Consider the following 18,194-nt stretch of genomic DNA (forward strand, 5'->3'; position numbering starts at 1 on the left):
AATACTCCACTATTACAAACCTCTATTTAACACCCCAAGCAGAAAAAGACTCGTATTCCAATCAAATTTAATTAATTCAATATTTAAGCCAATAATCCGTCCTGGCATAAGCTTAATAAAATCTGATTACTGCATTATTGGAGTATTATATAATGCGTAGCTCACACACACAATGTAACATCATATTAAGACAATCAAGAGAGACTCTCCCGAAAAACAAAAAAAAAAACAATTAAGAGAGATTTTTTCCATGTTATATCTACAACACCATAAAATCTGATTTTCCCAAATTTACAAACACCACTTTAAAAAAATGGGGATTGTATAATTTTGGAGTTAACAAAGGCATTAATTTGAAAACTAAAAAGTAAAGACCATAAAGAAAGACAGCGAAGGGCAGGGCAGAGCAAGCAGGCAGAGGCAGTGGATGTTTTCTTTTCCGTTTTTCTTTTTTATTTTATTTTTGTTCGAGGAGCAACGAAGAAGATTGCCGCAAATACAACCCTATCCAAAATCTTAATATACCCCTTTCGTCTTCCCATTTGCATCCAGTTTTCCATCTCCATTTTAGGTATAATTTCCACTCAAGATCTCTTCTTTGATCGCTTGATCGGTTTCATTTCAGCTCCACATAGGAAAAACGATTATTCTGCTCTTCTTGTTTCCGCTCTCGGATTTTCAATTTTGCTTATTGCTTGGATTGTTCGATGTTTAATGTTTTTTTCATCTACTTATTCTGCTACTTTTTATGTTCTTGTTTGTGTTTTAGGCTGTACTCAAACAAGAAACTCTCTTTTATTTGATAACTTTATTGGAGTTTTCCCCCAGTTTCAGGTTTTTCAATTTATCTGTTTTCTTGGGTGAAATTGCCCACAAATTACTGCTCTGATGCTTTTCAGTATTTGGAAAAACATTGACTTGAGAACAATATGTGGAGCATAAAGGCTTGTGCTTAAGTTTTACTTTTCTGAAACTAGCATATTTTATGCAGCCATTTCATTCAGAAACTATGTGCTTGCGAGCGTGGTATAATGTTTATAGCTTTTGTAATGTAATTGGTTCTTTTGTGCAAATTTATTTAGCTTGTTGTTCCTCTGCTGGCTCTGATAGCTTCAAAATTAATGCATTTTCTCTTATGCATAGAAGGTGGGGAATGAAGCAGAGGTGATTTTGCATGGGTGACGATGCCAGAATTGCGTAGCGGAGCACGGAGATCAAAACGGCTTGGCGATCTCCAACCTGACCCTCAAACTGCTAACCAAGCCGATAATCTTCTTGCACCTGCTCAGGCTAGAACCAGAAGGAGAGGACGAGGGAGAGGCAATGCAACTGCCGTAGCAAGAGGGCCTTCTGCAGCAACACCCTCTAGGCCAACTGCTGCTGGTAGAGGCAGAGGGGTTAGGTTAGTAGATTTAGAGCCAGAGCAACCTGGGGGGGTTCTTCCTCAAACAGTTGGTCTTGGAGCTCCCGAAGCTGCGGTTAAGAGATTGGAGGGTGCCCAAAATAAGGATAATATCATGGCTGGTGGGAGTCGGGATAAAATAATGGGAGTTGAAGAAGACGCAAGTACAACTCCAGTGCCTGAGAGGGTAATTTCCTGTTTGAAACTTCATCGAATATCTTTTTAAAAAAAAAAAAGTAATATGGTCCCTGATTACTGGGTTCTAACTTCAGAGATTGCATGCATTCATTCCTTCTCTATTTGTGTGCAGGAAAAAAATATTTGAGTTCGTTTTTGTTTCTCAAATTTTCTATCTCTATATACTGCTGTTGGCGACATGTCAACTGCTGAGATTAGTTTGTTGGTGTAGGTACAAGTAGGTAACTCGCCTCTGTATAAGACAGAAAGGAAATTAGGTAAGGGTGGATTTGGGCAAGTTTATGTCGGCAGAAGGGTTAGTGGAGGCACCGAAGGACCTGGGCCAGATGCTATTGAGGTATCATCTGGCACACACCATTGGCACATGGGTACCTTGAATTCCCGCCTCTTTCCTAATTTGATATGACATGCTATCTTTTGTGCAGGTTGCGTTGAAGTGTGAACATCGGAGTAGTAAGGGCTGCAGTCATGGCCCTCCATATGAATGGCAGGTGTACAAGTAAGTTCTTTGTTCCTAACTCGAGGAGGATGTTATCTTCATTAAGATGTTCACTCACTGACTTTTGTTTTCATTCAACAAAGTGCTCTGAATGGATGTTATGGGATCCCATGGGTCCACTACAAGGGTCGGCAAGGAGATTTTTACATTCTGGTAAGTTTTGAAATTGGAATATTGGCTCAGAATTTTTTCCATGTTACTCCAATTAGTAAATATTTTCAGGTCATGGACATGCTCGGACCTAGTCTTTGGGATGTCTGGAATTCTTTAGGCCAATCGTAAGGCTCTATCTCTCCCCCTTCTTTTTTAGACACAGTTGTTACTTTTCTTTAATGATTATCGATTGAAACAGGATGTCTCCAGGTATGGCGGCTTGCATTGCTGTTGAGGCTATATCAATTCTTGAAAAGCTTCATATGCATGGGTAATACCACTTTCTATTATTCAAGTTGCTAATGATAAGACTTTAGTTCAAGTTACTTTTGTCACTTCAATGTACAATTGATTGTTTACTGTTCTCTCATGCTTAACTAGGTTTGTTCATGGAGATGTGAAGCCAGAGAATTTTTTACTTGGTCAGCCAGGGACTGCTGAGGAGAAAAAGCTATATCTCATTGATCTTGGTCTAGGTATGTTATTTTTCTCTAGCTCTTTTGGTAACCTCTTTGGATTAGAGATTAGCAACCAGCCTTTTTAAAAGGCAATGCAGAAAACTCATAGTTCTCTCTCTCTCTCCCCCACTCACATACACACACAACCACATTCTTTGACATGTTTCACATAATTCTGCAGTTCCCTTCTTCTTTTACTATTTCACTTAACCTATGTAAATTCCTTTTTTAACAAAATTGTTGATGCAGCTTCAAGGTGGAAAGATGCATCATCTGGTCAGCATGTTGAATATGATCAGAGGCCAGATATATTCAGGTTTGTGAAGGTGCATTTGTTTGGAGTTTGGACCATATACACCTCATCATATGGTATGAGGCTTAATTTCATGAAGAATGGCAATGAGACATGGGACTTAGTCCAATATATCAAGATCAAATATCACACACCTAATACGATAGGATTGATTGGATAACTTTAATGAAGAACATCATTAAGGTGACAAACTTTGATGAACTATGAAGTGCTACACCTACAAATACATCTGGCGAGAAACGGCTTTCACATTATTCCCTTGTTGAGAGTGAACCCTTTCAATCCCAGGAACTTATCCTCGGTGATGCCTCTATCTATATCTATACATTCTAAAAGTAACATAACCAGCCAATGTGATACAATAGGTGATTGGACTGTTTCTGCTGTTCATATTTAATGTTCAACTAGGTTACATGCAAACAAAAAATTTTGCCCAGAGAGTTAAGCTTTTTCCACCATTCGTTCTCTTTTCACCAACAACTTACCTAGCTGCAATGGAAGTGGCCGTTTTTTTGGCCAATTCAGTTTGTTTAGGGTACTTCTATTATGATCCATTCTATGTTTGCTGGCAGCATTTGATTGTTTCATCGTAGCTTATACTATGTCCGGATCTCCAGATTCCTCAATCTTAAAAAGTAAAACAAAAGATCTTGTTGTGTTGGACTGTTGGTGGCTAAATATTATATGATGGTATAAAATAACTCATACCATCTTATAACATTAAAAGCCCCTCATTTGAATACTCATTATCTTATGGGACTGATAACGTCTAATGCCCTATCAACAGAGGCACAATAAGGTATGCAAGTGTTCATGCACATCTGGGTCGTACAGGGAGTAGGAGGGATGATCTTGAGTCACTTGCATACACCCTAATATTTCTCATTAAGGGGAGGTTACCATGGCAAGGTTATCAGGTGAATTGACAAAAATGGTTTATTTAGTTTTGATACCTTATTTTTTTTAGTCTTGACTTATCATTCTTGTGTTGGGATAATGTCAGGGCGACAACAAGAGTTTCCTAGTCTGTAAGAAGAAAATGTCCACTTCTCCTGAGTTAATGTGCTGCTTTTGCCCTGCTCCGTTCAAACTGTTCCTTGACGCTGTTAGTAATATGAAGTTCGACGAGGAACCAAATTATTCGAAGCTGATATCACTTTTTGATACTCTTATTGACCCTTGCGTGTCTCTGAGACCAATAAGAATTGATGGAGCTCTCAAGGTAAGTTATTACAGAAACCTTATACTGGCATTAACTTTGTGCAATCAAGTCAAATTTGAAGTCTAATGATTCATCTTTAATACACAGGTTGGTCAAAAGCGTGGAAGGTTGCTCTTAAACTTAGAGGAGGATGAGCAGCCGAAGAAGAAAATACGACTTGGTAGTCCCGCTACTCAGTGGATTTCAGTGTATAATGCACGTCGCCCAATGAAACAGAGGTGAGTTCATACTGTTAAGTATGTCAGTGCTCTGGTATGCACAACCAAGTTGCATCTTTGATCTTTCAGTTATTTCTCATGCACATGCTTAAATGATTTGTTTGTTTATTCTTTGTTTTTTTCCTTGTCATATATGGCTAGAAAATATGGAAAGAATAACGATGATGTCCCATAATAGATGTCACACTTGGGTGATGGCACGAGATTTTAGGATATGTTGTTTTTTGTGTTAAGTGGAGGGAAAAAATATACTCCCTCCATTCTCTCAAAGTATAGGTTCAAGTGAATTAAGTTGTTATCCTCTTATAACTTTAACTAGAATGCATCTTGTGAAGCCATACCTCCCATCTCATTCAACTATCCAGCTTACTTTAATTGGTTGACACCTAACATAAGAAGTAGCTCAGTTCAAGCCTTCTTGAAAAGGTATATATTTTCATGCTTGAATTATAAATAGCACAAGCTGCATAAATCCCAAGGCTTCGAGGAATTTCAGTAACATTGCCATTTACCACACAAATGCAATACCTGTGAGAAATTTCAGTGGCATTGCCATTTTCACTTGCTAAAGTTTTTGGACAGTGGTACAACTCAAAATTGATAGTCTAAAACAGTATTCCACATACAGGTCCTGTAGTTAGACACGTGAGACGGTGAGAGAACGCCTCACGTGCAGTTTATTACTTGCAAATGCTAAGCTTGCTTTGTTGTATTTGTAGATACCACTACAATGTAGCAGATTCGAGGCTATGTCAGCATGTAGAGAAGGGCAATGAAGATGGTTTATATATTAGCTGTGTGGCTTCGGCGACAAACCTTTGGGCCTTGATCATGGATGCTGGGACTGGGTTCAATGCACAAGTGTATGAACTTTCAGCTGTCTTCCTTCATAAGGTTGTTTGTAGAAACTTGTAATTGAATATGTCTTGTTTTTACCACTGTTCTTCTTTTCCTGGCTAGACTTAAACCCCAGTTTCACTAAATATCTAATTGTTCTTGTTAGGATTGGATAATGGAACAATGGGAACAAAATTATTACATCAGTTCTATAGCTGGTGCAGCTAATGGAAGTTCACTGGTTGTCATGTCTAAAGGTTTGCTGGAGCATGGCCCTTTCGCACTCATACATATTACATAATGTGTTTGTCAGTTATTTCTGAAATGTCCTAGTGTGAGATGGTATCTGAGATACTTTGTTATGGCTTTAATCAGGAACTCCTTATACTCAGCAGTCGTATAAAGTTAGTGAGTCCTTTCCTTTCAAGTGGATAAATAAAAAGTGGAAAGAAGGTTTCCATGTCACATCCATGACTACTGCTGGAAGTCGCTGGGGTGTTGTGATGTCTAGGAACTCTGGATATTCTGAACAGGTAAAAGCTGATTGTTGAGTCATGCATATTCTTCAAATGGTGGAGACAGTAAAACTGACAATGGAAAGGCTTGTTCATAGGTTGTGGAGCTCGACTTTCTCTATCCCAGTGAAGGAATACATCGCAGATGGGAAAATGGTTACAGAATTACTTCCATGGCTGCAACTGCTGATCAAGCGGCCTTTACGCTGAGTATTCCTAGACGCAAAGTAATGGATGAGACCCAGGAGACCCTCCGGACATCTGCATTTCCAAGTACTCATGTGAAGGTACTTGTGTTGTTGATTGGATTGGAGAATTTGAGAGACTTGATCATTGTGCTGACTTTTCTTTTGCTATTTGCAGGAAAAATGGTCGAAAAATCTCTACATCGCTTCGATATGTTATGGTCGAACTGTATGCTGAATGTGTATCTTGAAGGGGGAGAGGTTGGAAGCTGAGATATATGATTGAATTTAATTATTGTGATAACAAATGTGTAATCGTGTAAACTTTGGAAATTGTTTTCTACAAAATGACTGGAAACAACAAAGAATATTGGTGATGGAAAAAAGCTGTAAACTGGCGTAGCCATGTGCTTTGCCATTTTTTTGTTTTAAATTTATCTGTGATGAATTGTGGATCATATTTTGGGTATTTGTGTGTGTTAAACTTGAAAGAAGAAAAGGGATAAGTCTCTGATGATAATTGAGGGCTTGGTACAACATTTATATTTTTCTAGGGTGGCTCTTTTTAGTGGTTGATGTAGACTTCTTATTTGGTGAGAGCTTCAACTTACTATAAGTTGGACTTAATTTTATCTTTTAGAGAAGTAACCAAAATAATTATTCAAAACTTGGAATGACTTGTAAGTTGTAACCGATAAAAGGAAATGGAGTATTTATCAATCAATTCACCAAACTCATTTTTTAAAATGTAACAAAGATAATAGGAGTATATTTATAACAATTGTTTAGGGACTACATATTCACAAAAAAAAAAAAATATATTATATATAAAATGTGTATATCCATTGCAAAGGATATAGCAGAATTAGGCAGGTTAGTTTAGATCAATGTGCAGCTTGATTGACATGTAGAGAAGTGTGAGAAGAGCACCTTGTGGAATTGGAGCACACCTTGAACCAAACCACACTGCAACAACTACAAGAGCAACTACACCGCTGCTCCTTTTCCCACACACCCAACTCGCAAATGACAAGAAAATCGATAATAAAACCCCACCCCTTCCACCTATCATCCATGCTATCAAATACCCAAATTTATATCCCGCATCCAGATTTCGGTCCACCAGAGCCATAAAGCTACTAAATGTGAGAGATAGATGCACCCCAACTGTTTGCATCAGAAACACACACAGGAATGCTGATCTAACAACTTCGAACAAGGATTCTCTTTCCTCATCTTCATCGTCCTCCTCTTCCTCAATCTTATGTTTCTCCCAATACTTGTCCCACTGCATTTTACGCCATCTGTACAGTCTCAGCCCATCATCGTATTCTTGGCTGACGGACCACTCATCCCCTAATGGCCTTCTGCTACTAGGTTGATAACGGAGAGCTCTGTCATACGCACTTCTTGTTGATTCATTGATCAGTACCTATATCAAACATATACGGATTCAGTGCAGCCACTTTTTTTGGAGAGAACAACTGCCAACTATACAAATACATTGTCTAATTGACCCTTTCTAGTTCATATGTAACTGGTATGCATATTGATATGAAATCTTACTTCATAAGCAAGTCTGACGCTCTTGAAATCCTCATCAGCTCCGACTTCCTTATTAACATCAGGATGATACTGCAGTCAAGAATCATGAGCAAAAGAGAAGAGTCAGAGGCAGGTCGTATATATTGTCATGAATCATGAGCAAATGATGAGAGTCGGAGGCTGGCCCTATATAGTAAGATTTCATTCTTGATAATGGTTATGGTATAACACTATAACACAGTCAATTAGTCATAGATGCCCTTCCTCCCTACACATATATTCCAGCTGATTGAGCAAAAAGGGAGAACATAATATTTTTGAGATGAGTAGTCTACTTGAAAGCAGCAGCTGTGATTGAGCAAAAGTGCTATTGCATAATCACCAAAGAAGCACATACATATACATACATGTAAACAAAGTCCTACTCACAAACTTACTTTTATGCTTCAATTTATACTGCCTGGTGAACAGTCACGCCTCATAAAACAGAGAATCTATTTCCGTATCGCACATGTGCATATATTATCATCACTTATAGTAATCCATAAGAAGAACATACGAAAGCACAAATTTAAGCCACAGTTATGCAATTTAGATATAAAAATGGAAAAGCAGGCGGATGATGAATATAATTCTTGGAGGTAAAGCAAGATTGGAAAAAAGATCCTAAATCGAGCGATCAGCTAGGTTTTGAGCGGGCAAGGGAAGGCGTGGAAAATGAGATTAGGCATTTGGAAGAGGAACCTTGAGAGCGAGAAGACGGTAGGCCTTCTTGATTTCAGAGGAGGAAGCGTTAGGTAAAAGGCCGAGGACGTCGTAGTGAGTGTGGTTGAGGGGAGCGGAAGCTGTGATTGGACGACGGCGACTCCATCGAACACTGAATTTGGGACGACCGCCACCGTCGAAGGAGGTAGGCCCCAGCGCTGTGTAGCCGCATGCCTGCATATGAAATCTCTCTCTCTCTCTCTCTCTCTAATTTCTGCGGTGAGAGTGAGACACCGGTGTGGTTAGTGGTCGGAGTGTACATAAATGAGAGAAATTGTATTAATTTCGCTCACATTTTCAAATTTGGGATTAAATTTGCTGATTTTATATTTTTTCATTTTTCATTTTTTTTTTCTCTTATTATTTTCCTAATACCAATATTTATGAGCTGATTAAACTATCCTCGTAATAATTTTACCCCAATTCTTATATTTTTCATCTCAATTCTAAAACGTCTCGTTTTCACCCAAAAACAAGGATGCATTATCAATTCAAGTTCCTATGCTTATCTTAATTGAGGGGAATCAGCTAAGAGTTCAATCTTTTTTCCTCCGTCCATTTTAGCGAGATAATGTCAAAATTTGATTCGCGGCGAAAGTGTTTTTTTAGCATTAGTTTGTACTCCTTGTAAGTGGTATTAAAAATTAGTACTGTGTTATTTTTTCCTAATTGTTTCCTTCTGTTGTGAATCATGTTTGAGTAAGATAGAGTTGGGCTAGTGTTGCAGCCATATTTACCGTTCACGTTCATGCCCTGCTTCTATTCTCGGAATGGATTTGAGTAGTCATTATCAGAATTGGGGTAAAAATATTATAGGGATAGTTTGGTCAATTCATAAATGTTGTAAGAGAAATAATAAGAAAAAGAGATGAAAAAAAGAGAAAAACTCGAAAATCCCTCGTTTTGAAAAATTCGCGTGCCTCGATCGCATATTCTGAAAGATCAGCGATTAATCCCAAATTTCAAAAGGTTAGCGAAATTAATCCCCTTTTTCAAAAACTCTCGTACAGAATTAGCCCAAGTCAAAAACTAACTTTAACACTTTTAATAAAGACTGACGATATTTATCATTTTTAGTTGACACACAATTTTATTTCAGCCGAACCAGTAGTACTATTTTATTTCAGCAACAAAACAATTAGTAGTAGTATTATTTTAAAAAAGGAGAAACTATTTAATATATTTAAAGTTATAAAATTACAATTACTTAAACCCAAAAGTTAGAAAGAGAAAAAACATAATTTCAAAACTAAATTTAAAAAACATAATCTAAAATAGGAGACATTCACCTAGACCTTGATCAGTACTTGTGAAGACAATATGAATCTTGCTCTCATGTCTTCATAAATATCATCATCACCTTCACCTCCTCCCTCCATCGAATACTTCTTCCCGCCTTCCAAAGGAACCTTCTCCTTGCTCTTGCCCCGCTCGCGAACCGAATATGACATCCACAAGGGGTGGTTGCACCATTTCATTTGTTTCCATGTACGATATTGCGTAGTCATATAAGTGGATTCTGAACCTGCGAGTACCTAGGGTACCAAGGATCTACTAGCCATTACTTCCCTGTTGTAGACAATGATCTACTAGCCATTGCTTAGAGGTACTTGGTACATAGAACTAGTGAATGATTACAATATGAAGGCCTCAATTTGCTATCTTGTGTTTAACATGAGGTTAAGGCGTTGAGCTACTGGATGGTTGGCTAAACAATTATGATCGCCTCTTTTCAAACATTAGGCTGGCCATGGGAATAGTGAATGTTTGTGAGACAACATTATCTTTACTATATGCAGTACTCACTCCTCCACAAGGCTAATCTGCTTGATTGCTTTTGCAAAGCTCTTTGCTGATGCTGGATTAATCTGCATTGCTAGTTTGATATCTCCTTTATTGTAAAGACCGTGATGCTTGTCTTGCCTTATTGCCAGAAAACTTTTTTGAGGCAAGGCTTTGTTATGTTCATTTATTCTCAAAGATCACACTTTTCTTATGTTTAGGATAACTGAGATACCTAATCTATCCAAAAATTACAAATTTATAGGTCTTCCTAAACATGTCTTTAGAATTGTGTGAAGAAAGGGATCCTAAAGGTCTTTACAAGCTTGCACGAGCTGGGAAGATTAAAGGTACGTATTTATATGTGCCATTCAGGGTTGCTCTCTAGGTTGCCTGTCTTCTATAAATGTGCGAAACTTAAGCTAAAGAAATATCAAGGTCAAGAACACTTGATGTTTTCTAAATTTACAGCAAAATTCAAAATTGGATCAGACAATATAGAAGCAAAAATATACTTTTATTTTAAAACACACAAACAAATAAGGATCAAATGTATTCGGATTAACTTAGGATAGGCCAAAGCTTTTGCATAGAAGTGAACTTGTAATACTAGTATGAGAAAACAGAATTGGAATAGGGAAACAAAACAGAAATTGTGATAAAAAGAAGAGATTCGTTTAAGAGATACAGAACTAGGATATTAATGAAACCACCCTATTCTTTTCCACAAAGATTACACCCCTAACCAAACAATAAGCCATGACATGCTTGTTGACTGATAGGGGAAGCATGAAGAGCCATGACATCTAATATCTTCCTCTGCCCCTGAAACTACTGCCGCCACCGCGACTACCACCCCTAAATCCACCACCTCTACCACCTCTGGGAGCACCCCTTCCACGGAATCCTCCTCCACCACCTCTTCCCCCTCTTCCACCACCTCTTCCTCCCCCACGTCCACCTCTAGCAGATTGCCCTTGTCCCCTGTAATAGAATAATTCAACACAAAACTAATGAAAAGACTTTGAGTGTGTCATATATCAGCAGCAAACATTAATGAGCCTAAACACTATATATGAAAGGGAAAGACTTCATTTTCAGGTCAGTGGGAAAAACCATTCCAAAGTCGAAGCAAAAAACACTACTCCATTGTGTGTATTGGTTAAAAATAGCAAGACAGTGAAATAGGGGGGAAACAACATACTTAGGCTGGGGAAGAAATCTGGCGAGTGGCAAGAGCTTAGCTGGATCAATGAAGAATTTATCTCCGGCAGAATACGACGTCGCAACGATGCCCTCCATCATCTTAATCGAAAAGAACTACAACACCACAGCAGCCCTTCAGTATACCAATTTAATTTAACATCCACAGAAAGTAATCATACTCACAGACTCATTGATGGGACCGAAGATTTCATCGACTTTGCCAATCTGCGTCTTGTTCTCAAGGTAAATTGGAGCATTGAAGTAGGGTATTTTCTCCTGAGACAGCTTCGTCACCGCATCGCCCTCGCAAGCATTAACAAATGTCGAAACCTCTGCGCATCAAAATCACAATAAAAATCCGACGTAATCAAGCATTCATTTTAAAACAAGTGAGAGACGGACCAATGACTTCAGAAGGAGGGCCTTCGTCGCGAGGACCGAAACGGCCTCTACCTCCTCCTCGAAAGCCACGTCCGCCGCCGTCTCGGCCACCCCTAAACCCTCCGCCACCGCGTCCCCTGGGAGGCCTCATCTTGTTGAGTGTGAGCGATGGAAAAGGGTTTTGGCATTAGGGTTTATGTAAACTGGAATTGTAACTATTTTGGGCTAAAAGCCCAACTCTTACTCAAAAGAAAGAATATTTACATAAGATTTAAGTTTGGCAGTGTTGCCACCATGGAGGATAATGAGTACGTATAAAATATTCTCCATTTACGTATTTTCAGTTTCATATTTCAATTATTGAAATTTATTATTTTGGAGTATTTGTTTTTATAATTTTTAGTTTATCATTTATTATGCTTTTTAATAAATTTTGTAAGTAATAATATTATTATAAAAAACTAAATATAAAAATAACTATATGGTTGAGTTGAATGAATATTGATAATGTAGAAAATATATAAATTAATTTGATATTAAAAAAATGACTGGTTGAATTAAGTTTATGGTTGCTTATAAACCTAATGTGAGACTTTGATTAAACTTTTTTTTTTTACTATTATTGCGCCTTTGTTATTTCTCTTTCTATGATATGTGATCTACAGTACTACTATTTTAATATTATTGAGTGATGACTTTGATCCTATATTATTGAATTCTTTTGATTAACTTCTTTGAATTATGTATCATTTCTGAGTGCAACTTTTTAGACTCACAAAATTTGCCCCCAAATTCTATTTCTAAGCTGTCTAGATTTGTAATCTCCACCACAATTGAACCTCCTAGTCAATTGTTCTTACAGGGTTATGTATTATTGATTATAAACTTTATGATTACTTCTTGTAATAGGAGTAGTTATAGAATGAAGTTGCATTTTTGTCGAAACTACACTAATTTGCCTAGCTATGTGTACTACTCCTTATTTTCTCTTTTCTTTGAACCCTCTTGTAGTTTCGAGTTCATGGTTAGCATGTGAATTTCTCTATCGATCGTCACTAATTCCCTATATAAATATATCCTCTTTATGTTTCTTTGTGATGTTTTTGAAGCCCGTAAGTCTATTGACATAATTTGTTTGATTTTTCTTTGAGTTTATCGTTTCAAAAGCATGAAGTTTTTTTTAGCTCATTTAAAATTTTAATTATTGCTTAAATTCTACTGTTTGATAGTAACATATTAATAATAACTAGATTAAATCCATTCACACCCTAGTCCCTAGAAGGCTATAACACTTTCATTGTTTTTTTTTAATTAGTTCTCTCATTTGACCTATAGATAAATGATCCCACATGCCTACTCATATCTCCCCGATGGCACTTGATTTACAATACCCATTAGTCCAATACTATATGGCTCGGTTATTTCCTCGTGGATTTATTGGATATAAGCGTGTTATCTTCCTATTAGTCTATATTATTTGTAGAATTTGTATTAGAATTAAAGTTATTGAGAGAAGAAGCGAGAAGGGTAAGAGCACTCCCAATGGCGACGGCGATAATCCGGCGATTTTTCGCCGGATATCGCCGACTTATCGCCGGCCATTGGGAGGAGGTCGGCGATTTTTCGGCGAATTTCCTACCGAATTTACGCCAAGCGGCGTTTTAAGGGAGAAACCATTAAAGCAGAGGTTGGCTAAAAGTTGGCTAAAAACCTGGGGATAAATTTTGGTGCTGATGTGGCGCTGATGTGGCAGGAGTTAGGGAGAAATAAGGGAGACCATTGGGAATGCTCTAAGGGTGCAAATATTGACATGGTTACCAAAAAAACCCAGTGTTGTTATCATATGCGACACGTTAATGTGGTGAAATGATTGTCGTTTGTGTGAATGATATATGTGGAGTATATTAAGAGCATCCACAGTGGCGGCGAGCGGGCCGACTAGTCGATTCCCGGCGCTGGCCGGTCCGCTCGCCTAACCAATGTGGACGGCGAGCGCCAAATCGGCGAGAAAATAAGCGAGTGCTGGCCGATTGGCTCGCCGCCATTGTGGGCTGGCGATCGGCCAGCGATTTTTTTTTTTAATTTAATTTCCGAAACACTATATATACACGATTTGAACGTCATTTTCATTTGCACCGCTTGTTTTAACGAGTTTTCTCTCTCTCTGAATTTTTGTACAAGAGCAATAACGCGAAATGGATAACAACAACGAGTTTACTCCAGTGACGAGCGGGTTTCAAACTTCCACGGTACCAGTGGGAGATGGATGGGAACCGATGGGTGGGTACTACAATATGTACCAATGGCAGCAGATGATTGCCGGGATGGCAGCCGGGGGTAGTGGGATGCCGGGCGGGCAGATGATGCCGGGGTGGGGGCCGGGATAGCAGGGGATGCAGCCCGGGATTCAGGGGATGCCGGGGGTGCAGTCGGTGGTGCATGTAACACCCCCCACCAGATCGTCCGCCTGCCGAGTAGGTGATGTCACAATTCCAGTATCTAAGTACGACAATTTAAAATTTTCATTTTCCGAATTCCAATCCACATATTTAAATCATTAGCATTAAGTGCTTAGTGAAAGACTAGGTACGCGGACCAGATCAGAAACATAATCAGATGAGGATGCATATTTTGTTCTCGAGAGGACTTCACACAAACCACCCATTTAGGATACAGACAGAGAATCAGATCACTGCTCAGGGTGCAGACAGAGAATCAGATCATTCACTATAATTAAATATTTTTGCAATTAATATTTTATAACCGCTAATCTTACTTACTAAAAAATCCCAGTAGTTTCCATGAACACCTATTCTTATTCAACATTATACTTTTAAGATCAACATATACATAAAATCATCAGCTATATTAATTTAATTTTCCCTTCAACTTTAATATTCTAATTAAATTTTCAATTTCACTTTTTCTCACTAAGTAAAATTCTATAGAACACATCACGTAACCAATCAAACCTGGGAGCCATTTTCATTTTCCCAAGAACCGCAAATAAATTAATTCATTAGCTAAATAAACTTAATTTCCCTTTTTATATGCTGCAACACTAATTAATACCTATATTTTAACATCAAGCTAATCTTATGTTCTTGATTGATCCATTTCGTATAATCATTTGCTTTAGGCGTTAATCTCATCATTTCTGTATAAATATAATTTAGACACTCTCATAAGTTTTCAACATTTTCATAAAAATCCATAGCTCATGTGAATCTCAAAATTGTTTGGCTTTAATTAATTAGATTTCATACAAATTTCATTCTTCTTCATTAAATATCTTTGTATCAGGTGACCTATATTTATTCAAAATATGTGAGAATTAACCCATACTTATAGATCCACTATCTATCACTATAATCCATAATCTTTCTTTCTTATGTAACTTTTGTTAAAATATATAACTCCTAAAATATACTCCACTATACAACCTCGTTCGATTACATATGTATATATCTATTTTTCAAGAAATAATTGACATTGCATAATCTTCTTATAATTCTTTGATCCTAGCCTCCATAATTCATGAACTCAAAAATTCATATATATCCATACTATATACAATAAACATTAGAGATGAAAATGACCTCAATTACACAAACTCATAGAAAATCTCGATTGCTCCCAAGCACACAATTCTTATAGTAGATTCTCCTTCAGATATGTCCTATGGATTATATGCAATTTTTGTTTTTTTTTTTTTAGAGAGGGAGATCGAGAGAGAGTAAGTAGAAAGATGAGGGGTTCAACTCATTGCCTCCTCCCCTTCCCAAGATGAGTACTTCTCTTTTAAAAAAATTTATCTCAGCTTCCTCTAGAGAATTCTCGACTCATCCCTTTTCTTTCTCTCTTCTATTTTTCTTTATTTGTTTAACTAGTTATAAGTTGGTTTAATTAATTTCTAGAGAATTCCAACCACTTCATGGAGTTGAGGACTACTAAAATCTTTCCAAATCTTTCCAAGACTAGTCAAATCTTTAGTAATTCATCTGGGGTTATTCAACACATGTAGTTATTCATAATTAATTTAGTTAATTGTGTTTGATAAATAATAGAATTTGTTGAAAAGGAAAATGCAGAATATAAAACTTAATTGTGTTTGATAAATAATAGAATTTGTTGAAAAGGAAAATTCAGAATATAAAACTGAAGAACTCTCGAAGATTATATTTTGATTGATTTGAGTTGTTATTGTTGATACATAGTACATGGGTATTTATAGGACTCTAGATATAAATATACCTAGGAACCATACTTATTGGAACTCCACATTATAAATATTATTCTTTTCCCAACAAGTTGGGACTCCACACATTCTCTTCCCAACATACTTGGACTCTTCAATTTATATTTCCAACACTTTCCTTCAAGTTAAGTATCGAGTTTTTTCGACACTTAACTTGCACGATCTTCACTTTGATAAATAGTTTATACTCGTATTTAGGAATCCTTCACTTTTCATTGACAATTTATGCTCGTATCATAGAGCTTCTTCAATTCATCATTGATAGTTTAAACTTGTATCAAGGAGTTATCTTTTTTTCTTTGAAAGTTTAGGCTCGTTTCAAGGAGCTTCTTTATTGAAAGTTTAGGCTCTTATCAAGGAGCTCTTCATCATTGAAAGTTTAGACTCATTTCAAGGAATTTCTTTAATTTTCTGTTGACAGTTTTAACTCTTGTCATAGAGCTCTTCAATTTTTCTGTTGGTTCTCAATTTTTTGTCATAGAGCTCTTGATAACGGTTAGGCCAATTCTGTTGGTTCTCAGTTGGACCAGGATACTGGAGTTGAGGTTGTTGGTTCTCGTCAATCCATCTGAAACAGGGGTTGTCTCTCCATGGGGCTTCTTCAATCTTCCATTGGTTCCAGTCTGTATCCTGGTTATTCTGATTCCAATTTCCCATGCGTTCGCCTGGGCTTGGTATTCTCCATCGGTTGATGGACCATAATAGAGTTGGAGTTGATTTTCTTCCTGACCTGACAACTTCTCCTTCTCCTGTGAGACAAAGGAATTCTTCTTTTCAATTGCGCTTAGAAGTGCCCTTTCCAATCGATCTATTCTGTCACCCACTCCTTCTCCTTCCTACTCTTTTACTGCATTTGCTGAACTTCTTCTCATAAGAGTACGCGGGCTATCATAGACCTTCTTTGCATCAATCAACCTCCCAAGGGTTTCTCGTGCTTCACTTGCTTTATTTTTGGTGAAATTTCCCCCACTCGAGGAATTCATCAGATCCTTGGACTCAGGATTAGCTCCCTCATAAAATAGGTAATAGGTTTCAGCCTCCATCATTCTGTGGTTGGGGCAAGCATCGAGTAATCCCTTAAATCGAGACCAATACTGACTCAAAGACTCATCGTAGTCTTGCTTGCACTCCTGAATCTCCTTCTTAAGGGCATTGGTTTTGTTCGAAGGAAAGAAGTAATCCATGAATTCCAACTTGAAATCCTTCCAAGTATGCATTGAGTCCGGTGGCAGTCTTAACAGCCATGTGTTGGCTTCTCCCTTCAAAACGAACGGGATTGCGCGTAGGCGATAGTCCTCCTCCGTCACATCATTTGGCTTATTCTGGATGCTGCATAGCTTGCTGAACTAATTCAGGAATTCATATGGACACTCATTCCTTCGCCCTACAAAAGTGGGTAGAACGCCTAGCACGTTCGTCTTTATGTCGATGGACCTTTAACGTTGATTTGAGACAATAGCATGAGCCGGTTCGCTATCTAGATGTGCAGTGAGCGAACCGATCTCAGGATCAGGATCAACTAAGTTTGTCATGTCACCGACTGCTTCCCCCTCTGTTTCTGAGTACTCTGTTTTTGATGACGACTTAGGGTCCTCTCTGTTAGAGTTTGTATACTAGAAATCACGTTTCGAGTGATTGAATATTGTAAAACTCTTATTTTATTTTCCAAGGAATAAAACAGATTATTTTTGTCATAATGTTGTTATGTTTTACATTTAATGGATGTCCATGCATGTTTAAATGTATAAGTTAACTTAACAAAGTCTAAGTCTTTGTTTTAGTAGACCGGTTGTGGGCGGCGTCCACTTTAAGGTAACACGGGCAGTCCTAAACAAATAAAAAGATGAATTTCACAACCTAGTTGGAATTAGACTATCCATCGAGAAAGGTTGCAATGTCAGTCCGCATATTTCTAAGCCTTACTGAAATAAGATGACATTGGTGTGGTATAGCACTGAACGGATCTAACAGCAAGACTTGTCCTTAGGCTATCTACTAAAAGGCGAGGTCTTGATAAATATTTGTTTCTTAATCAATGTAGGTTAGCATTGAGCATACGGTATTGATTATGCATTACTTTGACTTATCAAATGGTACGGGTTTTTCGTAACCCAATAAACCCGATATATTGGGTAGTGGTGATTAATATCTAGCGGTGCTAGGATTGCTATTATATTGAATCGTGCGCGAGGAGAGTCTCGTTTGATAATGTCCCCAAGAGGAGCGCGAAACAAGGTTTTATTATTCGGAACCTAGC

The 18,194-nt window shown here is 37.7% G+C and overlaps 3 protein-coding genes across 4 annotated transcripts; 1 reads left to right on the top strand and 2 right to left on the bottom strand.

Moving 5' to 3' along the window:
- Positions 1-396: 396 nt before the first annotated feature.
- Positions 397-6,458, top strand: LOC125188459 (casein kinase 1-like protein HD16). Of its 2 annotated transcripts, none has more exons than XM_048085307.1 (17): positions 397-571; positions 1,144-1,589; positions 1,812-1,937; positions 2,026-2,099; positions 2,183-2,252; positions 2,322-2,377; positions 2,452-2,523; positions 2,634-2,728; positions 2,960-3,026; positions 3,811-3,940; positions 4,027-4,245; positions 4,333-4,463; positions 5,183-5,357; positions 5,467-5,557; positions 5,676-5,833; positions 5,914-6,102; positions 6,179-6,458. In XM_048085307.1, exons 2-17 carry the CDS (start codon positions 1,185-1,187, stop codon positions 6,236-6,238), a joined length of 2,118 nt encoding a protein of 705 aa, XP_047941264.1. In that variant the 5' UTR covers positions 397-571; positions 1,144-1,184; the 3' UTR covers positions 6,239-6,458. The 2 variants fall into 2 exon arrangements, with proteins under 2 accessions (XP_047941264.1, XP_047941265.1); XM_048085308.1 differs by having other exon boundaries at positions 1,147-1,589.
- A 351-nt stretch (positions 6,459-6,809) lies between these two features.
- On the bottom strand, positions 6,810-8,576 carry LOC125187302. Its single transcript, XM_048083866.1, has 3 exons — positions 8,290-8,576; positions 7,567-7,635; positions 6,810-7,432 (listed from the first exon to the last, which is right to left on the bottom strand). The coding sequence occupies exons 1-3, from the start codon at positions 8,488-8,490 to the stop codon at positions 6,875-6,877; spliced, it is 828 nt and encodes a 275-aa protein (XP_047939823.1). The 5' UTR covers positions 8,491-8,576; the 3' UTR covers positions 6,810-6,874.
- A 2,150-nt stretch (positions 8,577-10,726) lies between these two features.
- Positions 10,727-11,892, bottom strand: LOC125187137 (putative H/ACA ribonucleoprotein complex subunit 1-like protein 1). The gene is made up of 4 exons (XM_048083668.1): positions 11,701-11,892; positions 11,482-11,630; positions 11,297-11,412; positions 10,727-11,076 (listed from the first exon to the last, which is right to left on the bottom strand). Exons 1-4 carry the CDS (start codon positions 11,828-11,830, stop codon positions 10,899-10,901), a joined length of 573 nt encoding a protein of 190 aa, XP_047939625.1. The 5' UTR covers positions 11,831-11,892; the 3' UTR covers positions 10,727-10,898.
- Between the last annotated feature and the right edge of the window lie 6,302 nt (positions 11,893-18,194).

Source organism: Salvia hispanica, chromosome 5 (genome assembly GCF_023119035.1).
Source record: "Salvia hispanica cultivar TCC Black 2014 chromosome 5, UniMelb_Shisp_WGS_1.0, whole genome shotgun sequence".
NCBI lineage: Eukaryota > Viridiplantae > Streptophyta > Magnoliopsida > Lamiales > Lamiaceae > Salvia > Salvia hispanica.